General features: G+C 41.9%; 1 protein-coding gene, 1 non-coding gene and 1 pseudogene across 2 annotated transcripts; all 3 read left to right on the forward strand.

Annotated features, from left to right (window-relative positions):
- The first annotated feature begins 40 nt into the window (after nucleotides 1–40).
- Nucleotides 41–14797, forward strand: TRIM27 (tripartite motif containing 27). The gene is made up of 8 exons (XM_065912006.1): nucleotides 41–845; nucleotides 2013–2108; nucleotides 3618–3848; nucleotides 7631–7653; nucleotides 9491–9606; nucleotides 9726–9758; nucleotides 11486–11512; nucleotides 13153–14797. Exons 1-8 carry the CDS (start codon nucleotides 426–428, stop codon nucleotides 13746–13748), a joined length of 1542 nt encoding a protein of 513 aa, XP_065768078.1. The 5' UTR covers nucleotides 41–425; the 3' UTR covers nucleotides 13749–14797.
- Nucleotides 14798–19765: 4968 nt separating this feature from the next.
- On the forward strand, nucleotides 19766–19871 carry TRNAL-CAA (transfer RNA leucine (anticodon CAA)). Its single transcript has 2 exons — nucleotides 19766–19803; nucleotides 19826–19871. It is a non-coding gene; the product is annotated as a tRNA-Leu (tRNA).
- Nucleotides 19872–21785: 1914 nt separating this feature from the next.
- On the forward strand, nucleotides 21786–21882 carry LOC136152008 (U6 spliceosomal RNA; annotated as a pseudogene).
- Nucleotides 21883–25203: the final 3321 nt, after the last annotated feature.

The raw sequence follows: 25203 nt of genomic DNA on the forward strand, positions 1-25203 counted from the left end.
AGGAGGTCCGGCCCAAGCCCCGCCCCCGAGCCGCCCCTTCCGCTCGCGCAGGGGTGGGGTCTGCGCGGCCGCCGGGATCCGCTCGGACGCGGCCACGTTGTCCTGCGTGTTCTGAGCGCCCGGCTCCGGGAGTCCGCTCGGCGGCGATCCTGCTGTCCGTTCGCATAGCCGCTGGGCTCGGTGGGCCCGCGGTATCCCCGTACTCCTTCCGCCAGGCGCAGCGGCTCAGGGAGCGGCCCGGCCACCCCGCGGTTCCAGCGCGCGGGCGCGTCTGGGATCGGCCCGGGAGGCGTCGCCCTCAGTCAGCCCGGCTGGCCTTTCCGCACCGCCCAGAAAGAGCGGACGGGAGGGAGCGCAGTCGAGTTGGGCTCCGCGCTGGGCTGGGCACCGGGGCCCATGCCCGTTCGCCCCCGCGGGCCCGCGCCATGGCCTCCGGGAGCGTGGCCGAGTGCTTACAGCAGGAGACCACTTGCCCCGTGTGCCTGCAGTACTTTGTGGAGCCCATGATGCTCGACTGCGGCCACAACATCTGTTGCGCCTGCCTCGCCCGCTGCTGGGGCGCGGCGGAGACCAATGTGTCGTGTCCGCAGTGCCGGGAGACCTTCCCGCAGCGGCACATGCGGCCCAACCGGCACCTGGCCAACGTGACCCAGCTGGTGAAGCAGTTGCGCACCGAGCGGCCGTCGGGGCCCGGAGGCGAGATGGGCGTGTGCGAGAAACACCGCGAGCCCCTGAAGCTGTACTGCGAGGAGGACCAGATGCCCATCTGCGTGGTGTGCGACCGCTCCCGCGAGCACCGCGGCCACAGCGTGCTGCCGCTCGAGGAGGCGGTGGAGGGCTTCAAGGTGAGGGCCGGGCGCGCGGGCCGGGGAGGGGCCGGAGCGCCAGTCGGACAAAGGGAGGAGAGAGCCAAAGGGGCTTCCTTTTTTCCGCCTAGAAAATGGCTGAGCCGGACGTGTGGTTCACAGCCGTCATTTCCTCTGTCCGCTCCAGAGCCTCGACACTCAGATTTGGGAGGAAAACCTGTAGCTGGTGAGGAAGCCAGAAGTCTCCCCACCCTCATTGCCTTATGTGCCTCTGTGTTTACCCTCTCACGGGCACATGATACATGACGGCCCATGGGGACCCCTCTTGACCGTATATAAGATATTTGTAAAACCACGTACGCAGCGACAAGCTTCAGAGACGCTCGCATTCCTTTTGGCTCCTAGATGATCTCAGACAAAACACAGTCGGACGTTGCCAGGCTGTATTCACATCAAATAGGTGCCCATCACCTCTCCTTTCCCCCAACACTTCCCTGTGCTCCGTCCTCTTCTAGAACCTACCGGAAAAGAACAAGTTCCTTACTGCCTAAGTCATTTAACCACTGTGAGACTCATAGGAGATAAGACTTATGAAGACTGAGTGAAATAAAATGCTCTGTGGATCCCCTTGTGAACCAACAGATTGGCACAGCTCAACAATAACATGGAAATAAAGTATTAAATGTAAAACAGTTGTAAGGCAACATTCAAGGCGTGCACGTAATCTGTGTTTGAGGACTGCAAGAACATGCACACAATTATGTACATGTGTAAATGTGAGTACATTCGTGCAAAATTATTCACTGAACATTTATGGTGCTTTCAAAAATATCATTTTACTCACACTGGTGATAACACTCTAGTAGGTTGAGAAGGTGGTGTTGGCTCATGTCATACCAGGGGGAAATAAAAGTTAAGTCCTTTTCTCCATACACGTCCCTGAAAACTCGACAACTAAAGCCTTCTAGTCCATTCACCTTTCCACTAAGCCATGCGGTATCCTTCCAAAGGCAGGTAGGTGACCCACCATTTAAGATACAAACTACCAAAGGAGAGGAGTGCCACGGTCATGGCAGTGTGATCCAAGGACAGGTTCTCACCAAGAACTTGGTATCACGAATGTGGGTTGCACAGGTGATAAGCAGAAGAGTCACACTGCTGAGGCCTGCCTTATCTTGAACTGTATACCTGTTTTTGCTTTTTCAGGAGCAAATCCAGAACCAGCTGGACCACTTAAAAAGAGTGAAAGACTTAAAGAAGAGGCGACGGGCACAGGGAGAGCAGGCACGAGCTGAACTCTTGGTGAGGTTCCTGGGAATTCACAGATAATATCAGTTCTGCTGGTCACTCATATTGTAAGACTTGTAAACTTCCCTTAACCTCATGCAGTCAGATCACCCAGAACTTCTAGGTGTGTGTGGAACAACCTTACAGGGCAGTTGGGAATTCACCTGGAGAACCAAGGGATTCCCACATTTGGGGGGAAAAGAACGCAATAGTCGACTTTAAAACCCTTGGAGATCTGACCTAGCAAAAGTTTAATCTGCGAACTTTGTGCATAACAGGGTTGATCCAGGTGAAATTCTTGGGCATTGGTTAGCAGCCTTTTGTATCATTCTGCAGACAGATGCTGACAGTGGCTTTCTATAAACTCAACTGTTGCTTCTTGCTGGAATGTTCTTTTTCTTGGCAGTGATTCTATTCTGAACTTTTCTCTTTGTTCCCTTCTCCTAGTTTCCCAAGGCCTTTGTGGTACGGATATTTGGGGGAGAGGGTGGTGGTTCTGGAAAAAATAGTCCCTTACCTTTCTGTAAAGGACTGGAGAGTAAATATTTTTGACTTTGTGGCTCATACCTCTATCACAACCAGTCAGCTCCCTTGAGTAGTTGAAAAGCGGCTAAAGACAATATTTAAATGAGTGGATCTGTTTCCCAATAACATGTTACTCCAAGGGAGTAAAACATGGGAGTTTGCTGACCTTTTATTCAGAAACAAGCTTTTATGGAGTCCCTCAGTGGGACAAGTGGTGGAGAAGGAAGGAGAGATAACCTTTGGCAAACAAACTGTGCCAGTAGAGAATTATGCGCAAAGCCAGTGAGACAGAAGGCCAGATAGAGGGAATGGATTACATGTGAAAGGTTTAAGGAAACTAATCAAGGTTATTATGTGAGGATTGTTGTAGAAGTTTTGCTTGTATGTTCCAAACCATCCTGCACAGGGCACCCATCTGATCCTGTGACTTCTCTGACAGTCTTTCATGGCTCCCACTTGTAGTAAAGTCCTGCCAGGCTTCTCGTCTCTTTGTCTGCCGTCTTCACAAGCACTCGTGTGCTCCAGCCAGACCCCATGATTTGCCTTCCCACTCCTTGGTCCATGGCATTTCTTCTGCCTGGAAAGCTCTCCTGTTCTTTGACCATAAAGTAAACTTCTGTTCATCCTACAATATTCTGTGAACACTGCTTCTGGGAACTGTATCAACTTCTATTGAATGCAGTCACCCTGCTTTTGCTTATCTAGCCATGATGACATGTATCACATGAACCTGACTCTCACTTGACTGAGTTCCTTGAGAGCAGAGACTGTGGCTTTTTTTTTTTAAGACTCTTGATCATCAATCACTGGGGTAATTCAGTTCTCTGCCATTGTATATCCAGCCAATAAAGACTGGAAAAAAATAAGTGAGTGAACAAGATGCTTGTTTTAGTATACTGGGATGAAATAATGAGGTCTTGGGGTAGATAGGGGAGAAATGTGAAGGGCTCTAGAAGCAGCCTTTCCTCTCTTCACTGCTCTTCCATGTGGTCTACACAGAGCCTGACCCAGATGGAGAGGGAGAAGATTGTTTGGGAGTTTGAGCAGCTGTATCACTCCTTGAAGGAGCATGAGTATCGCCTTTTGGCCCGTCTTGAGGAACTAGACTTGGCCATCTACAACAGTATCAATGGTGCCATCACTCAGTTCTCTTGCAACATCTCCCACCTCAGCAACCTGATCGCCCAGCTGGAAGAGAAACAGCAGCAACCCACCAGGGAGCTCCTGCAGGTAAGACTGAAAGCCCCCTGCCAAGACAGCTCCTGCTTTGCCAAGCAGTATCCAGGGCCCCCTACTCCCTTGTTGAAACTCTGATTGTAGCAAGGGCATGTTGGAAGGGAAATGTACAATAGAGGCCCTGGTTGGCACAACTTGGGTCAGTCAGTTGCACTGTGTCGTGGAAAGCTCAAAAGGAAGACCTGTCCTGCTCAAGCCTGTCTTACACTGAGAAGTGGTCTGATCACAGGCGAGGCTCTTGACCTCTCTGGGCCTCAGTTACTCATGTAATGAGGAATTTGGCCCACATGTCATTTAAAGATTTTCCTCACCCCAGTATCCTATAATTGTAACATGTATGTGCACACTACGACAATCACAAAATAACAAATACCACAGGAAGTGGTCAGCCCAAGCAGTCTTAGGGTTTAATCTTGGTTGTACAGGTGATAAAGCTGCAGTAGACCCAGCCCAGCAAGACCACAGGAAATGAGCTGATTATTTGTCTGTTGTTTGTTCGTTCGATGCATATGAATTTTCTGTTCTGCGTCAAGCACTAGAATTAAGTGGATAAATAAGCTCTCCTGAAATTTAAATTCTGATGTCGAGATCATATGATAAAGAAGTGAACAAACAAGTATCATCAGTGTTGCCATTAAAAAAGGGCTGATGGGTTTAGGGTCAAGAAACTATGGCCCACCACCTGGATTTGTGTGTCCTGCGAGCTCATTGTGCTTTTTAGTTTTGAATAGTTGGGGAAGAAAAATCAGAAGAAGGTTTGTTATTTTGTGATATGTGAAATTGCATAAAATTCAAGCTTCATGTCCATGCATTTTTATTGGAACATAGCCACGCCCATTTATTTATTTTGTATTATCTGTTGTGCCAGAGATTGTATGACCTTTTTCTTAGAAAAAGTTCACCAACTCCTACTTCAGATTAAAAAGAGAAGGCTTAATCTTGAGCCTTAATGAACACCAATATTTAATTGCCAGAGAGAGAAGGAAGAGCTTGCAGGGGGAACAGTTTACCAGAGAGGCAATATGTGATCAGGGAGGAAGAATGTTTCTGGAAGGAGGGAGTGGACAACAGAGTCTAAATGCAGTTGAGGTGAAATAATATGAAGGCTGAGATCCATTTGGTTTAAAAATATGAGCATCCTTGATAAACTTTGTGTACAGCTGCCCGAGTGGAGCAATCCGGGCAGGAGCCACGTGAGGAGAAGTTGTAGTGACAGAGTGAATGGAAATTGCGAGAGTAAATGACTATTTCAATAAATAAGGCTGTGAAAGAGATACAAAGAAAATACTTGGAGATGAGGTAGAATTGTGGAGCTTTATGGGAGAGGATGCTTAAAGAAACCAGTTAAACATATCTTTTAAAAAAATGTGGAGAGGAGCGTCTGTTGTAAAGATTCAGGTGAAAAAAATTTACTGAAGCTCTTAAGGATGAACTCATCTCTGATGTGCTGTTTCTGAAAAGGCAGAAGGAAGGGTAACTGAAGCATGTAGGTGGGACTTAGCTTTGAAATATCCTCTGTTGTATAAAAAGAAAGGAGGGTGGGGACAGGTAGATGCAGCAGGTTGTGAGGTTTGGTAGCAAAAACATCTTGGCTTCTGTCCTCTTTTGAAGTTGGAAAGTGGCACCATCTGCTGCCATTGACCAGGGGTTGGAGAAAATAGCGAGTTTGAGGATTGTGGGAAAGTTCTGAAATTATTGTTTCAGAGTATGGGGAAGCAAATTGGTTTGCAAGACTTAGTCGAGTTATTTGGTCAGTGAATGTCAGTTTATATCAGAATTTGTCTGTCCAGTTGTGTGACTTTTTCCCATCTTGGCTTTGCTTTTTCTGATTGTGACTGTTCTGGTTCCAGGCCTAGGGAAAGCTGGTAGTTGGGTTCATCCAGGGTTAGGGCTTTGCAAGATGTGAGGGTTTTTTTGTTTTGTTTTTGGCCTTGCCACACTACTTGTAGAATCTAAGTTCCTTGACCAGGGATTGAACCTGGGCCCATGGCAGTGCAAGCACAAAATCCTAACCACTGAACCGGTCAGGGAACTCCCCCTATTCTGGCTTTTTTATTATGATAAAATATACATAACTTAAATTAACCGTTTTAACTATTTCAAAGTGTACAACTTGGTACATTTAGTAAACTTAATGTTATGCAATCATCACCAGAACACATTCATCATCTCAGAAGGAGACCTCGTACCCATTAAACAGTCACTCCTCATCCCTTTCTACCCAGTGGCAACCATGGGTTTGCTTATTTTTTTAAGGTATTTGTGAGAATATTTCTGAACACATGGACCATGAAATCAAAACTGGATGATAAGGAAAAGCAGAGAAAGAAGAGGGCAAGTTGTGGACTCCATGGGGGAGAGTGGTCATGGTAGAAGTCATTTGAAAAGTAAACTGAATCTTAATGTGGAGAATGAGAGCATTCCCACTAAGGTCAGGAACAGGGCAAAATGGCCACTGTTGTCTAACTGTATTTTAACGTATGCACACACACACACACACACACACACACAGAGGAATGTTATGCAACTGTAAAAAAAGAAAAAGGAAGGTACCTATGATATAACTGATATAGAGGAATTTCTATAATGTATTGGGAAGTGAAAAAAATCAAAGTGCAAAACATAGATTATGCTTTTTGTGTAAGAAAGAAGAGATAATTAGAAAATACATGTATCTTCAGGTGTTTGCAAGGGAAACACTGGAATGATAAACCAGATAATAATGGGGAGAATGGGATGAGAAGAGATAGGAAAAAAGTGACAGATTTTCCGACCAAGTCTCAGATTTTTTGAGCACCGAAAATAATTAAGAATAGTGATGAGTTATAACCCATTGAATAAAGTAGGAATTAGTGGATCCATACTAATAATAAATAAAGAAAATTCTTCCTTCTAGTAGACTGTCGACTAAGTAATGTACAAGCAATTTTGAGGCAAGAAAATGATCATTTGGCAGCTATCATAGTGAAAGTAATTTAGACAGTAATTATCTACAGATGCTAAATCTGAGGGGGAATTTGATAAGGGCTGGAATATTAATTTCTAAAGTGTCACTTTGAGATACTTTTTAATTACAAAAGGAAAAATAGTAGCTATAACATACCACCAATAAAGGGAAAGTGAATATCAATTATTTTTAGAAGGATACACAATGTAAGCTTGAATTTAATCATGGGGCAATACCTGGGAAACCCAAGTAGACAGATATTTTTAAAATAATTAGCCTGTATTAAGGCAGTATTGGGGTCTTCCCTGGTAGCTCAGCGGTAAAGAATCTGCCTGCCTGTGCAAGAGACATGGGTTCAATCCCTGGGTTGGGAAGATCCCCTGGAGGAGGAAATGGCAACCCACTCCAGTATTCTTGCCTGGAGAATTCCACGGACAGGGGCCCTGGCAGGCTACAGTCCATAGGGTTGCAAAGAGTCGGACACAACTGAAGCAACTTAGCGCACACACACACACAATAATAGGTCAAAGAAAGCAAGCTGGGCAGGCAGGTAGGCATTTGTGGTCCAAGAGTGAGATGCTTGAGTTAGTAAATTTGAAATCTTGAGATCTTTGACCAGTGTGCAGAAAGGGAATGCAGGAAGGTTCTGGAATAGCAAATAGTGTGTATCCCAGTTTCCTCTGCCCAGGTTTTACACAGAGTGTGCTGCTTGTCTCCGTGGCTTCTCCTAGGAGGGCCAGCCTGTAGTTCAGTTTCTAACAAACACCTATGAGAGAAAACTGACATTATAAATGATTTCTCATGGTTTTCATTTTCCTTTCTCTTATAGGACATCGGGGACACATTGAGCAGGTACAGTTTTCTCTTTCCCCAGTGCAAAATCAAGCCTGAGTAGACTTTCCCTCTACTTAGAAACTCTGGAAGGAGCCCAGAGCCTGAGGACGTCTTACCAAATTTGACACATATCCTGTCTGTCCCCGAACTGAGTCACTACTGTGCAAAGAACTAGATGGACTGCAGCTTTTCTCAGTAAAACTAAGGAGTTATTGACAAATAATGAGGGTGAGGATTGAAGTGGGGGGCCCACTGGGGAGGGTGCCAGTAGTTTATGAGGACACTTCTATGGAGAGGATGGAGACTCACAGGGCAAAGTGCAAGGGTATTTGATAGTTTTTGTTTCAGAATCCTTTCTCTTTTGTCATCTCTGTCTTTGTTTCTGGCTCTCTCTTTTCTGTAATGGGGAAAATACAGGCTAAGAAAAGTGTGACCAGCTCAGAGTTATATAATGAGTCATGAGTTACCTGAATTCTGGCTCTTGTTTTCATTATTTCTCTACTGTATCATCAGATGGACAGTGAGGACGAGCTACCTGGAAGTTGGAACATGACCAAGTGGGAAAAGCCCAGAATGGGCAAGAAGCCATGATTAAATTGTGTTTTCAGTGTTGGATGGCAAGGACAGATGGGATAGACCTTGGGGAATATCATGTTTGTTGTAGGAATGCCTACTGGGGTAAAGCCTGACTTTGAGGAAAACTGAACTTTGAAGCTAAGTAAAACCCTGAAGGGTGAAAACCCTTCAGAGGAAGTGCAGCTTGATTGTGTGAGAGCATTTGAGGAGATGGGCTAGAAGGGCCATGTGAATAGAATTATTGATAGAGCTGAGCTTTTTGAGGGCTGCTAAGATGGGATGGTATTGAGCTGGAACTTGTACTAGTCCCTGCCAAGTGGCCCTAACAAATACTGCCCTCACTTGCTGCTTTTACTTTTTGATGCCAGTCTAGTTCTGAACTAACAGAGAGATAGATCCTTTAGGTTCTAGCATTTGTGAACGTTAAGGTTTGGGTTTGACTCTGAAAAATTTTTGACTTAATCTTTGACTTAAGGCTTAAACATAACTAAAACATTTTGCCATCATTAAAGAAATGTGCAGATAGCTAGCCCAGGGCTGGTTTGGTGGCTCCAGTGATTATCAATCAGACTCTCAGTTTTCTTTCCATTTACTCTTCTGCCATACATAAGCTACACTCCTCATTCTTCCAGCCCAAGAAACTTCCTAGAATGCTAACCAGTCACATTGCATTCCTTTTTAAGCAGACTTCTCAAATTAGTGCAAGATACTTCTTAGCTCTCATTGGCCAGAGCTTAGTCACATGGTCACATTCAGACTAGGCAGGCATGAACGCAGTAAAATTTGGAAGGTGAGAGAAGGGATATTGGGTGTGTGATTAGCAGTCAGTGTTTGCCACAGACCCTTTGAGGGGATTTGTGGGTAACTGGATATTGATAGTACCCGTCTGTCTGAAGATGTCATTCTTGCCATATTTGGGAACCTGAGGGTTATGGGTCATTGCCCGTCATGAATGTCAAGGACTTGATCATGGAATCTAGTGCTTTCTGGCAAGGTCAGGCTTATATTCAGTTTAATTCAGCGAATCTTTCGGAGGGCATATGCCATTTGAAAAGCCAGAAGCTAATGCTGTGGGAGAATATGAAGGTAAGATGACTCCCCTACTCTGGTCCAGAGGATCACAGTCTAGGAAGAGAATAGGAAAAGGGCTCTACTGGCTGCTATTAAAGACTGTCCACCAATCCACTGACTGGCCAGTTTAGCCCAGGCTTTGTCCTAGACCCTGAAAGAAGTTGGGGGTGGGGGTGGGGGATTCACTCATGGATTTTTTTAAACTTAGGGCTGAAAGAATCAGGATTCCTGAACCCTGGATCACACCTCCAGATCTGCAAGAGAAGATCCACATTTTTGCTCAGAAGTGTCTGTTCTTGACTGAGAGTCTGAAGCAGTTCACAGGTAATGTGAGAAGAGGGATCTCTGAGGGTTTATGCTCTGAATAACTGTATTGCTTGAGAGGAAGTGTTTTCCAGCTAGATAATGGAATGCAAACTGAATATCTTCTTTTCTCCCCATAGAAAAAATGCAGTCAGATATGGAGAAAATCCAAGGTAAATTTATCTACTTAATGGGCTTTTGATGTTGCAGTTTCCTGGAAGGATAAACATCTGCACCAAAGTGTGGGAAAATGGGAAATGAGTGATGTTCAGTGGCCGACTTCTCCTAATATTTCACATCTTTCTTTTGGCTTTGTTAATTTTTTCAGTTAATAGCCTCTTGTTTCAATTTGAAGTCTTTTAACTAAATACACTCATTTCTCAATTAATGGAGGAGGAAAATATACAATCCAACAATTAATGCAGAATTAATTTGATTATTTAAAAATTATTTTTAATTGAGAAGGAAAATCAAGAGAAACTATTCTAGCTATATTCCATTTGTAGTTATAATTTATCAAGTTTCTGCTACATGTGGGCACTGGTACTGACCGGGAGGAGGAAGAATTGAACATCGCTGGTTGAGGCAACACCTCGAGGGCAAGAACCTAGGTAGGAACAGGGATTCAGGAGTCTGGCTGCCTGGGTCCTGGGCCTACCTCTGCCACCTGATAAGCATTCTACACTGTATCTACTTTTACATTGTAAAATTTTACAAATAAGGAAGATAATAGCTCTTACCTCACAAGGCTGTAAGGATGAGGTTTACTTACAATTTCTAAAGTGTTCTAGAATGGAGCCTTCATGTATATTTATTCAATAAAGTGTTCTAGGTATTTAAGGGGCACTCTTCAAATACAACGTCTTCTGCTCTTGGTAACTTATAAGCATATAACACATATGCGTGCGTGCTAAGTCACTTCAGTCATATCCGACTCTTTGTGATCTGATGGACTGTTGCCCGCCAGGCTCCTCTGTCCCTGGAGTTCTTAGGACAAGAGTGGGTTACTATGCCCTCCTCCGGGGATCTTCCCCACCCAGGGATTGCTCCTGCACTGTAGGTGGATTCTTTACCACTGAACCACCAGGGAAGCCATAGCACATATGGCTGTGTACAAAATGCTGAAATTCCTAGGCAGCCTGATAGAATCGAAACCCTTATATGTATGTAATCACTTTTCATATTTATTATAAATTACAAATCTCCATGATTTTTATAATTTCCTATATGTGTTAAAACTTTATTTGCATGGCATCTTTTCAGATACATACATTTTTCACATCTGGCAACATAGATTTAGGGAATGCTCACAAACAGAACAGGGAGAAACTCCACTTAATACCAGAAGTGGTTAGCTCAGACACGACATTCCTTGATCTGACTCTCCTTTATTTTTCCTGCTCTTCTCCTGCACTTAAGCAGCCCATTGAGAACATACCTGTGAAAATGCTTTGACTGCTGTAAATGCATTTTGCTGCAAATGGTGTAGTTTGCCCCAGGTTGGTAGTGGGTGTCACTTGAACCACACATCCCCTAGAACAGGTAGCTTATGAAAACCAAGAGTTATGTATGATGTGGACTTAGAACCATGTCTCTCCCTGCAGAGCCAGCTGACCCACTGAGGAGTGGAATCCTTAATCTTGCCTCAGTTTGACCCCATATGCTTCCAGTGTTGAGCTTGTGTTATCTTTGTGCTGAAAGTTCCCAGCCCCTCTTCCCTTTGAGCTCTTGGCTGGAAGATGGAGTCTTACGCTATATGAAGAAATTAATGCAGGACTGACAGCAGGGGTTCTAATGGAAACCATGGCTTTATGATGACTCCTAAAGCTCCTTCTGTTGGGTACTTCCTAGAAATACTCAGATAACTTCCATAACATCTTTTCTCTTTTGTTTTTTTCAGAATTGAGAGAGGCCCAGTTATACTCAGGTGGGTGATAGGAGACAAAACCATTTGGAAAAAGGAGTAAAAATCCCTATCAACCTAACTACTATTGTGAATGATTTGGAAAGTGCCTTGGTTTGAATCCTTTAGGTTACATTTATTTTAAAAAAAATGATAATAATCACAAAAATTTGTTATTTCTATGTGTTTATAATATTTGCTTCCTAAAATGCCTCAGATCTGAAACCATGGACCTTTGAAATAGGAGGAAATTGAATTCAGGTGCTAGGAAGGATTATAGAGTTGAAACTATGGTTTCCAAAAATTAGCTCACTACCACTGCTAGTACACTGGTCCACTGCTGTGCCCGCCCAGCCTTGGGCAGTGTGTGGTTTACAAAAAGCATCCTTCCGAAAAGATTGAGCTTGCCTCGTATTCTGAGAGCTAGGGAAAGTCTAGGAAAAATATTGCATCATACCTTCTCTGTGTCTCAGATCTAGAGTTGAAACTCTCCCTCCCCTTGACAATCATCTTCACCTGAGGTTCACAGATTGGGTAAATCTATGATCTCAAAACTCATCTGAGGTTTGTATTCACATGACCACCTTCTGTTTCATGGGATCTTCTTCATGGACAAACAACATGTGTGTTAGTTGCTCAGTCGTGTCCGACTCTTGTGCGACTCCATGGACTGGGGCTTGCCGGGCTCTTCCATCCATGGGATTCTCCAGGCAAGAACACTGGAACAAGTTGACATTTCCTTCTTCATCATGAACAGAGAGACTCTACAAACAGTGGGTCTTCTTTCATTAATGTCCCCTGGTTGTGATCCATATTTAATTCTTTCAAGATTGAATATGTTGCTTAGGTCTTGCATTTCCTAATATTGCACAAGGTACAGTAGAGGGAACCAAAGAGCATAAGGCACTGCCCTACCCTTGGAGTTAAATGTCTGGTTGGAGGTATGAGGTTTACACATGACATGAGGGAATAAATGGGCAGCTGTTGTGAACAGATTGTTGAACCAAGAACCGTGCCTCTGAGGTTGTTGGTCACCTCCACCAGTTGTCATGAGCCTTTTGTGGGAGCCAGTCAGCCTACCTGAACTATGGTTCAGAGAGATAATGTTAGGGAATCTTCCTTCTGAACAAGATATGAAGAACAAGTGAGAGAATATGTCAGTGATTTTAAAACTGGAAACCACCACATGATTGTAAGATGCATGTGGCACTATTTAGTGTCTTTATCTGACGTAATGTGGATATCCGTGTTTCACAGCAGATGTTAATATTGGTTGTAGAGTGCTATACCACACCCTGTCTATCTAAATACTGTATTCTGTGAAACTTCCGGCCTCTGAGGCTTTCGGATTAAGGGGTTGGACATACACATAAGAAAACCTTAAATTCAGCTTATAATGGATATTGTGGTTTAAAATGTGGAAAAGCAAGTGGAAGTAAAAATTTGAGTACTTCCAATATATCCTAGCTAAACGAGATAACTAGCTAATCCACACAGTAATTTTGGGAATGTCAGCTTCAGGGTGAACTTGAATGTATAAAATTGAATGTGTCTTTGCTGGAGAGCTCTTACTCTCTTCTCAGGGCTAGGAGAAAAGCTGGGTGTTCACAGTGGGCTGTCTTGGTACTCGGCTAATCCTCCTCTGCCCCTGTGTTTCTCTGCAGTGGATGTGACTCTGGACCCAGACACAGCCTACCCCAGCCTGATCCTCTCTGATAACCTGCGGCAAGTGCGGTACAGTTACCTCCAGCAGGACCTGCCCGACAACCCTGAGCGGTTCAATCTGTTTCCCTGTGTCTTAGGCTCTCCCTGCTTCATCGCTGGGAGACACTATTGGGAGGTAGAGGTGGGCGATAAAGCCAAGTGGACCATAGGTGTCTGTGAAGACTCGGTGTGCAGAAAAGGCGGGGTAACCTCGGCCCCCCAGAATGGATTCTGGGCAGTGTCCTTGTGGTATGGGAAAGAATACTGGGCTCTCACCTCCCCAATGACTGCCCTCCCCCTGCGGACCCCTCTCCAACGGGTGGGGATTTTCTTGGACTATGATGCTGGCGAGGTCTCCTTCTACAACGTGACAGAGAGGTGTCACACCTTTACTTTCTCTCATGCTACCTTCTGTGGGCCTGTCCGGCCCTACTTCAGTCTGAGTTACTCTGGAGGGAAGAGCGCAGCTCCTCTGATCATCTGCCCCATGAGTGGCATCGATGGGTTTTCTGGCCATGTTGGGAATCATGGTCATTCCATGGAGACCTCCCCTTGAGCAGGTGAACTTGGGCCAGAAGGGCTGCTGGCCGTACTCCCACCCCTGGCATGAGGCATCTTATTGCCTTGCCACTTCCTGCCCTTCACAGCTGGATGTTCTTACCACTTTTCATGCCCTGCAGTGCAAGACAGGATGTCTGTGTTCTCTGCCATCCCTTCCTTTCCCATGAAAATTGTGAGATGTAATAAGTTATCGAGATTGCCCAGAAATAAAAACCAGATATCCACCTCCAGTGTTCCATACTTCTTGGTCTTACACATTACTGGAGGGGATAAAGAATATGGATAATCTTGGGTTAGGAGAGCCATTCAAGATATTTACACCTGTGCTCAGCCCCATATAGTGATTATGGGTATTTGCTGTCATTTCTGAACCAGGGCTTCTTTCTGAGAACCCACAGCTGGACTATAAAGTCCTGTCAGCATGGATCCCTTTGTCCCAGTTTTTCCTTCTGGGATTAGTACCTCTACCCCAATTCTCAATCTGCTGTAGTTTTATTAACTCCATTAAAGAGGCCTGTATGTGTTTTGATTAGTTACAGTTATTTTACAGTAATGGTGGGAAATAGCCCCATCTCTGTTATGAGATAATGTTCTAATCAATGTGCTCTTTGCCTCTATCTTTTTGAGGGCTTTGTCAGCTCCCTTCATTCTAATGAAAAGTGTATCCTGGTCCTGGATGCACATGATCCGGGATTATTTACTGCTCAGCACCACTCATTGTTCCTACCTCCCCTCCACTTCCATTTGTGGACTGATGGTCAGTCATACCCCATCCCTGGAAGGATTCTGGGGCAATATTCCAGGGGATTCATTGACTTGTCTCCATTTCTCCCTTCTATTTCAAGGGAAGGGGGAGTTTACCTTTCCAATGTGTGTACCATCAAGGGGCTATTCCATCCCCCTGGCCATTGGATCACGAGGCATTCTGAGGTCAGAAGGCAAGGCAGATCACTTAGTGCACGCCCCCATGATGGTTCTTAGTCTTCTCTTTCTTTGGGTACCTGCTCCTCTGTTTAAAAATAAAGTCAGTATGGATATTGTTTACTCTGTTGTTGTTTTCTGGGTGTTGGTAGGATTGGGTTCATAGATATTGGAGGAGGAGAGGCATGGTTAATGGTATTGATTTCCTCTGTGGGTCGAGAATCTTATTCTGGTCAATATTTTACTTTCAACTAGATGATAAAACAGTACCATGTCACTACGTTCTACTGGTGCTTGGAAAGTAGTGTTGGACTTCCACAGCCTACAGCTTTGTATTGGCTAATCCTGTCACTTCTCTGGGAAACTGTTCTCTCAAGTCCTTATTATAACTGACAGTGGGGTATGCAGCAATGCTTGGTATAGATCAGAGCACCCAGAGCTTGCTTCCCACCTCAGAAGCAGCAGCCTAAGCCCTTAGGGTCATGGAGGTCACCACATTCTAAGGAGGAAAAATACGCTGAGAGGACAGCTCTTTCTCAGGAGGTTTTCAATCTTTCCTGCTTTTGGATATGACCTCAAGACGACAAAATTTTGTGGTCTTAGTCTTGTACCCAACATTGTGGTTCATGGCAAGAGAAATAACCAGGAGCTGAAGAGAGGGGCTTCCATGAGGCTAGGTTAGCTTTTGCTGAATAGTCTCAATAGATATAAATACATGTGCTAATATATATTATTATGTATATAAGATACTACTACACAGAGAGCAGTGCTTAGCACATAGTATGAAGTGCTTTGTGTACAACGGCTTATTTAATGCTCTTAACAACCCTACAAAATAAAGTGGGTACTGTTGCCTTTATTTTACATAAGAAAATTGAAGCATAGAGGGGGTAGTGTTTATCCAAGGTGCACAGCTAGGAGGCAACAGGGCCAGGATTTAGACTGAGGTGAAATACATGTCTACATACATGATATCCTGCCTCACAATATCTATGGATTATGCTTTTCTGCATGGAAAGGTAGAGGCTGAGGCCTTGGAGTGCCAGTCTGTTGACCTGGGATCCCTGCCTTTAACAGTAAGTCTGTCTACTCTAGATTTAAGAATTCACAACTGAAAAACTGGGTGAAGAGAGCCAGTCAGAATCACATTTCAGTTTCACTTAGTATAGTCCTTTGGGACAAGGAGGAAGAATAAGAACCCGTAAAGAGGGCACCTTGCTTGGTACCAGTCCCAAGAAAATGTGCCCCTAGGAAAGACTCCCTGATCCTTGCTGCTGGACTGATCGAGCTGTCTCCAGGCTAACAAAAGGTCTCACACAGGGTCTGCTTTATTTCCAGTAGACTCAGTGCTAATAGGAGCAGCATCTAAATGAATTTTTAACAGCAGCAGCTGGAGCAGCGGTAAGCAACCTCTTTGGATTCAGCAAAGCTACTTCCAATTGGAACTGGGATATACTATAAGACTGAATCTTACCAACAATGCTGAATGGGAAAAGGTCTAAAAAAAACTGTATACTTTACCCTTTCTATGATATGGACGAAAGGTTTGTGGTTACCAGTAGGCCACGTGGAGAATAGGGTGGAGAAAGAGGGTGTGAACTGACGTGTTTTATACTGTTTATCTTATGATTATGGGTGGTGGGTTTAGAGGTATTAAAAACAAATTTTTTTTAACCTGTCATTTTGAATGAAGTTAAATGAACTCTGCAAATGATCTGCAGAAAGGTAAGCATTTGGATTCATCAGGTCACAATATGGACCCCTTTAGGCAAACATGGGGTCCAGTTCTTTTGGCTCCTCTCTGGTCCTTTCCTCAGAACATTTGAAGTTGTTAATTACATTTTCGTACTTCAGCCACTCATTGTTTTGTTTATTGTTGCCTCAGGAAAATTGTGTTTGTCTTCAGCTGCTCTTGTTTTTTCTGATACTGATCTGGTGGGTACAGAAGAGCATCTTCCCCAAGAGCAGACAAGGCCTAGAAGGGAAAGTTTCAGAGAATTAAAGGGAACTGCCATTTAGGATATGCAGTTGACAAGATGAGAGAATGCATGTGACAGTTGCCGTAAAGGCAACACTTAAAAGCACTAAGTAAGAGCAACAGCTAGCATATAGTAAATAGATCCATTTGTTAACATCTTCATCAGTGATCCTGACCAAAGTATGGATGTAAATCACTCATCTCTCAGCAAAATAAAACTAGAAAGATTCGTAGTGTACCAGTGATTTGTGGGTTGCTTCTTTACAAATGCATAACGACAATTCACTGATTCAAAAAAAAAGTTAAACAGTGTTAGGTGCCCCAGATGAACTTGACTGTTGAGAATACAAGAGAACCTGACTCTGTCCTTGGAAAAATTAATAAAGTCAATTAAGAGAAAAAAATAACATGAAATAAGTGGGATTAGACAAAAGACCCATTTGTGGATAAGTGAAACACTGTGTGCTTTCAGGAGACCTCAGTGCCGACCATGGTGGTCAGGAGAAACTAAAAGTCTAGATCTGCATTTCTTCCTTAGTGCACTTTTTCTTGAGGTTGACAGGTTAGTACAAACTAACATGGCCCTGCAATAAATTTTGACTTGATTATGCAATTAAATCACTACACTCTTTCACCTCCTTTAACTCAGTAATTTCTTTTTGAGGTCTTTGCAAAGAATAATCAGACAGTTCAGTCAAACTAGTGTAGATTATTCTAGGGAAACTGACTTTACTAGAATATTAATAAAGCATTAATAGCTTAGATTTCACATTGTGCAAACAGTATTTAAATATGACAGTATTGCCTCAAGTACATTTCCACATAAAACAGTCAAGAGATTAATTTTGAGGTTGGAAATTAAATCCTGTTTTTTAAATTGGTATAAACAGTCATCTTTTTTTAGTCCCCTCCACTCTTTAAAAATTTTTTGTTGTTGTTGAGCCCCAAGGCATGTGGGATCTTAGTTCCCCTGTCAGGGATGGAACCTCTGCCCTATGCAGTAGAAGCACAGTCTTTACTAGACCACTAGGGAAGCCCCACCCTTTAAAATTTTGAGGCCTTTCAAAATCCTTCATGCAGGTGTTTTCAAAAAATGTACACTGGCCTCTGGGAACTGTTGCACAATGCTGCTGCTGCTGCTAAGTCACTTCAGTCATGTCCGACTCTGTGCGACCCCATAGATGGCAGCCCACCAGGCTCCCCTATCCCTGGGATTCTCCAGGCAAGAACACTGGAATGGGTTGCCATTTCCTTCTTCAATGCATGAAAGTGAAAAGTGCAAGTGAAGTCGCTCAGTCGTGTCTGACTCTTAGCGACCCCATGGATTGCCATTGCCTTCTCCATGTTGCACAATAAATATTGTTAATAAATTGTAAAATTGTTTACATATTTAATTATACCTTACCTATTCCAGAAAGTACTTCAAATCATTTAAAGCATAAAATCAAAATAGCAGGAGTTTTAATATTCCATAAAGGAAGAAAATGATGGAACTAATAAATGACCAGGATTAAAAGTAAATGTTAGCATGGTAACATTATAAGGACATTAAATTTGGGCCACAGTTTGGTTTTTAAAGATTGACATGAGAACCTTGTAAAAATTTATAGCTCACTATAAAACTAGAGTTTTATATCTATAGTTTCTATACATGGAAAGTAGTGTTTAAGGGACTTAATAGGATTGTTGTTAGTAAAAGGAATTTCTTCTTGGTTTCTTAGTAAATAAAGACTATCAGAAGGGTTTATTTTTTGCAAAATAAGTTTCACAAATCAAGGATGGAAGAACACCTCAAAGGTTGGGTAAGCAATTTACAGAAGAATATAAAAATCCTTGAAACATGAATATTGAACCTCACTAATAAAACTGTGTCACCCAGCAAAATGTTTTGTTGTTAACCGTTTAATCATGGTATTCTGTTGGTCATCTTTGGGTTATCTTCTGCAATGTGGGAAACGGGTTCGATCCCTGGGTCGAGAAGATCCTCTGGAGAAGGAAATTGCAGCCCACTTCAGTATTCTTGCCTGAAAAACCAGGGACAGAGGAGCCTGGCGGGCTACAGTCCATGGGGTCGCAAAGAGTCAGACATGACTCTAAATTGCTTCAAAATTTGGGGGAGGTAGGTGGGCATTAAAAGCTTTTAAAACTGGATAAACTTTAAGAATGGCTATATGTATATATGTAACTGAATCACTAAGTTGTACACCTGAAACTAACAAAACATTGTAAATCAACTATACTAAACTGGATAAAGATCTAGTGATTCCACTTGTAGAATTTACGGTAATAATTATGGATATCTGAAAATATTTAGCTTTCAGCCTAGATGGAAGAATAATTTCTTACTGTTTATCCTTCAAGGTTTCATTAAAATATGTGACCTTCCAGACTCAAAGCTCATATTACTTTGCACAAAGCTGAGAAAGAGCTGGAAAAGTCTGAGTCAGGAAGTGTGGCACGTTCCCCTTATTTTCACTCAGCCATCCCTCTTAAAAATCGCCATTTTATCTACTACCTGGCAACGGACGCCATGGAAACTTTCAGTCAGAAATATCTGAGAGTGACCAGGAAGGTTGGGAAGCAAGAGTGTCACTGAGTTTCTCTGGACCTGAAACAGGTCAAGCTCTTGCGTAGAAACTGGTCTCATCAAGTCTTGCATTGGCGGGAGTTGTCGCCCTACGAGAACTTTCCAAGGCTGTTCCTCGGCCGTCACTTTCGGAGCCCAAAACAAACACTTCTCCAATGGCAAGGCAGATCTGGGGACGAAAAGGAATCAAACAAGAGACAATAAAATGGTCTATGCCATACAATCTGGGGCTTTTGTAGGATTTTTATTGTTCCTCACTGTCTTCAAAAATAAACAAGCCTGGGGCAAAAACCACGCTCAAGGTTTTGGTAAAGACGAGAGGTTGGAAAACCCACCAAGCGACTTGGGCTAAACGTCGTTCGGTTCTTCTTTCCTTCCCTCCAGAAACATAAACCTTTTTCGTTTTCAAGCCACGGGTGGCCTTTTATTCTCGACCCGGAAGTTAACTTCTTCTTAGACTATACGTCACAGAGACGCTGATCTATGTATCTATTTTAGTGGAAAATCTTTCAGTCTTTCCCGAGGTGTCAGGATGGCCGAGTGGTCTAAGGCGCCAGACTCAAGCAATGCTTCCCCGCTTTGGGGATTCTGGTCTCCGTATGGAGGCGTGGGTTCGAATCCCACTTCTGACACATACTTTTTTCCCCACCCCCTAATTTCTAAAACAAAATATCTTGGGAAGAGCAATATGCATATGCAATTTACCAACACATAGTGTTAAAAACGGACTTTAAAAAATTTCTCACAGGGACTGCTAAGGAAAATAGTAATAGCTGAAACATCGCGATATTTTCGGAAGTCACGAGATTTGGGGCGAACGATTGATAACGACGGGAGAGTACCAGAGATTGGTTTATCTGAAACAGCGGGAGGAAATGTTAAAATAGCGAGTTTGGGGACTCAGATAGTTCCCTTTCCCTTGGTGCTGGAGGAGTAAGTGGGCGTGGCCCGGTGCCCCGCCTGCTTCTCTTGGCTGCTCTTCGGCTTCTTCCCAGAGGCCCTGCCCTGGTTCCTATTCCAGGGGATCTTCCCCACCCAGGGGTGGAATCCGCGTCACTTTAGTTTCCTACGGTGGCGGGACGATTCTTTACCACTGCACACTGCTGTCTGCAAAGATATTTTATATAGATGTTTAATATAGATCGATTGGATTTTTATAGCTAGATAGATCCATAGATCTATATTATTTATAAGAAATTGAAGGATATATAGATTTATGGATTTTATGGATCTGTAAATCTTATATAAATGTATATAAATTTATGAATTTTAATATAGATCTATTTATTTTATATTGAACATGGTCTCTCCATGTTCAGAAGTCATGAACTAGTTCTCAAACATTTCCTTGTAAATCACACCCTCGCTGGCATCTAATAATTATTGTTTTGTTTCCTAGTCAAAATTGAGTGCCGTTTTACCTCCTGAACAAAGTATGAAAGTTATAGCTTCCTCCTCCAAATCTAACCACCAACAATATTTTATTATATTTTGTACACTCCTATTTTCTCTGAATTCATGTATATATAATATATAAATATTTTGTTTTTACAGAAATGCAATCATACAAAGTATACCATTCTCTGACTTTTTTTTTTTAACGTAATGTATCTTGGGCTCTTTCCGTGTAAACACTATCTTTTTCCTTAGAAATTAAATGTGGCAAATCAGTCCACAGGATAGATATATCCTATTTCATTTATCCACTTTTTTTCCCCTTAGACATTTAGGGTATTTTTAATCACGATTCTTCCAACGAGTATATCATGAGTGCTTTTTATGTACCAAGGAATGTAGTTCTGGAGCCATGGCAGTAGAAGTATAAGAATAAAATGGAATAGGATAGAATTAAAATTAAAATTTAATTTTTTTAAACTAGTGAAATAAATTTATACCCTATGTTGTTTATATTCCAGTCAAATGACTGATTCTGCCTCAGGAACACCATATTCCAGGATTTCCTTCTCTCTCAGGAGAAGAATATACATATCCCAGATCCCAAGACTAATGAACTATGATCTATATGAAGATCTATGATAATGAAGATTCATATATGCATGGCAATGTATTTCTGTCATTATGACCACTCATGACTCTACTTGTTTGATCGTTGATTTTTATCCTGAAATAGTCAAAATGTAAGAGACTAGGCGGGTGAAAGAAAGCTGGTTTATTTGAAAATTAAAGCCTGTAGATATTTGAAAACTTTGAAAACTTAGGTGAAATATTGGAAGTATTCATTTACTCGGAGACTTCCCTTATAAAAATAGTTGTTTGTATTACTCATGATTCCTGATTTCTGTTTCAGAAAAAGATGCTCGTTATATCCAAGAAGTTTATAAAACACATGATTGTGTACTAGCTAAAAATTGTTTGCAAGGTAATCGGGAATGAGTGCCTGACTTGTTCGGCTTTTAGTTCAGTTCAGTTCAGTCACTCAGTGGTGTCTGACTCTTTGCGACCCCATGAATCGCAGCACGCCAGGCCTCCCTGTCCATCACCAACTCCCGGAGTTCACTCAAACTGTGAATAAATAATGCAGAATAGTGCTCGCCTTGGCAGCACACATACTAAAGTTGGAAATGATTAGCATGGCTCTTGCTCAAGGATGACATGCAAATTTGTGAAGCATTCCGTAATTTGACAAGAAATTAAAAGTTAAAGTATTAAAAGTGAAGGTTTGACTAAGCTTTTCTTAGAATGATAAACTTCATTCTAGTAACTGGTTTCATATGATTGACCTAACCAATATTGACTAGCATAAAACCAAGTCTAAGATTTTTAAAGTGAAGTTAAAAATTCAACTAAATTATTGATAACTCCAGCTGAAATTAAAAAAAAAAAGATACTTTAAAAAAATGTGGAATACCCAATACAGAAAGTAGGTCCAAAGGTGACCAAACTATAACCACTACAACACAGGCCTATTGATGAGTAGATGTACAGTTTTCTCTTTGTATCCATGATGTTCCAGGACCACCAGCAGATGCCAAAGTCCATGGATACTTGAGTCTCATATAAAGTGGCATAGTTATTTGCTTATAGCCTACACACATTCTCTTGTATACTTTTAAATCATCTCTTGATTAAGTACCTAGTACAGCATAAATGCTATGTAAATAGTTGGTGGTGCATGGTAAATTCAAGTTTTCCTGTTTGGAACTTTCTGGAATATTTTTTCTGAATATTTTTGATAGGGAGTTGTTATAATCCGTGGCTGCAGAACCTGCAGGTATGGAGGTCTGACTGTAAATGAGATGAGTGTGGTTTACTGTCAGAGGTTCCTAGGAATGTCATAGTACAAGTCTGATTTCTCTGTGAAATTTACTAGAGAAGTCAGTTAACTCATCAACTCTAGTATCCTTCAATTTCTTATAAATGATACAAAAAGGTAGCACTTGAAACGACAGTATTCCTATTTTAACCCAACTTCATACATTTTTATTACAGATATCTCCATTTCATGGAACGTGAGGTGAGAAGCAAACTGTATTTCACCACTTAAAATATCATGCCCTTCTTCAGGGTGATAAAGAACATTTATGGAAAAAACTACAGCTAACATCATTCTCAAGGAATTAGACAAGAAAAATAATCAAAGCCGTTCAAATGGAAAAGATAGAAGTAATACTGTCTCTATTTACAGATGGCAATATCATGACAGGATCACAAGAAAACTTCTACAACTGATAGATGAATTCAGCAAAGTTGCAGAGTATAAGATCAACATACAAAGTCAGTTGTGTTTATATATCAGCAATGAACAAACTGAAAAGAAAATTATGAAAGCAACTTCAATTATAGTAGCACATAAGTAATAAAATACCGATGAATGGATTTAACCAATGAAATGAAAGACTTGTACACTGAAATCTATAAAACATTGCTGACAGAAATTAAAGAAGACTCAAATAAGTGGAAAGAAGATCCAAGTTCCTAAATAGGAAGACTTAATACTGTTAAGATGTTAATACTATCCAAAGTGATCTACAGATTCAATTTCATTTCTATCAAAATTCCAACAACATTCTTTTACAGAAAAGAAAAAGCCATTCTTCAAATTCATACCAAATTGCAATATGAACAAACAAACAAAAATCTTAAAAAAGAAGAACAAAGGTGGAGAACTCAGATTTCTTCAATTAAAAACTCAGTATAAAGCGATAGTAACCAACATGATATGGTAGTGGCATAAAGATGGACATATAATGCAATTGAGAATCCAGAAATCAACCCATACATTTATAATCAACTGGTTTTTTAAAGATTATTTATTTACTTATTGCAAAAAAAAGTCTTAACCATTGTAAATGTACTGTTCAGTAGTTTTAGGAATATTCATATTGCTGTGGAACAGATCTCTAGAACCCTTATCTTGCAAAATTGAAATTCTGTACCATTAAACAGCTGTCGTTTTTACCTCACTCCCATAAAATGGTAATCACCATTCTACTTGTTTCTATGAATTTGATTATTTCATATACTCTATGATGGAATAGGATTTAAGTTTTTCAGGCTGCACAAGAAAATTTGAACATAACATAGTTCCTGTCTGACAGGGCCCTCTTTAATGTACAATGTGCATCTGTACAAAGATAGGAATGTCTTAGACCTGCTGCTTCCTTCAAACACATAGATCTGGACTATGTATCTTTGGCAAACTAAAGAGCCTCTTGATTAAAGTGAAAGAGGAGAGTGAAAAAGTTGGCTTAAAACTCAACATTCAGAAAACTAAGATCATGGCATCCGGTCCCACCACTTCATGGCAAATAGAAAGTCTCGAGAAACAGTGGAAACAGTGGCAGACTTATTTTGGGGGGCTCCAAAATCACTGTAGATGGTGACTGCAGCCATGAAATTAAAAGACACTGGTTCCTTGGAAGAAAAATTATGACCAACCTAGACAGTTTATTAAAAAGCAGAGACATTACTTTACCAACAAAGGTCCGTCTGGTCAAAGCTATGGTTTTCCCAGTAGTCACGTATGGATGTGAGAGCTGGACTATAAAGAAAGCTGATCACTGAAGAATTGATGCTTTTGAACTGTGGTGTTGGAGAAGACTCTTAAGAGTCCGTTGGAGACTTGGAGCAAGGAGATCCAACCAGTCCATCCTAAGGGAAATCAGTCCTGAATATTCGTTGGAAGGACTGATGCTGAAGCTGAAACTCCAATACTTTGACCACCTGATTCGAAAAACTGACTCATTTCAAAAGACCCTGATGCTGGGAAAGATTGAAGGTGGGAAGAGAAGGGGATGACAGAGGATGAGATGGTTGGATGGCATCACCAACTTGATGAACGAGAGTTTGAGTCAACTCCGGGAGTTGGTGATGGACAGGGAAGCCTGGTGTGCTGCAGTCCATGGGGTCGCAAAGAGTCGGACACACCTGAGCGACTGAATTGAACTGAACTGAACACTTGTGTCAGTGGGATTATACAATATTTGTCTTTTTGTGACTGGCTTATTTCACTTTGAATAATGTCCTCAAGGTCTATTTCTTTTGTTTATTTAAGACAGTAATATTCCATGGTATATACTACATTTTATTCATCCATTTATCCTTCTAAGGATATTTAGCTTCATTCTACCTCTTGGCTATTGTGAATAATGCTGCTATGAACATGGGTGCAAATATCTCTTTGAGACTCTACTTTCAAATCTTTTGAATATATACCCAGAAGTGGAGTTTATTGGATCATATCATGGTTCTGTTTTTAAATTATTTGAAGACCCTCCCTGCTGTTCAGTTCCATTTGTGACATTTATGCTTTTGCTAAAAACTAAAGGTCTCATGACTACATACAAGTTGCTCCAGAGGACAGTTCAATTGGAATAAAAGCCTTTGGTGGCTTCTGCCTTTATGCTTTTCTAAAGGGAGGAGGTAGAGGCAATTATGTTTATTGTAGCTAAAGAAAATCTGGAGAACATCTATTTTAAACGATTCAGAGCTACAGTGATAGAA

This window comes from Muntiacus reevesi, chromosome 20 (genome assembly GCF_963930625.1).
Source record: "Muntiacus reevesi chromosome 20, mMunRee1.1, whole genome shotgun sequence".
In the NCBI taxonomy this organism is placed as follows: Eukaryota; Metazoa; Chordata; class Mammalia; order Artiodactyla; family Cervidae; genus Muntiacus; species Muntiacus reevesi.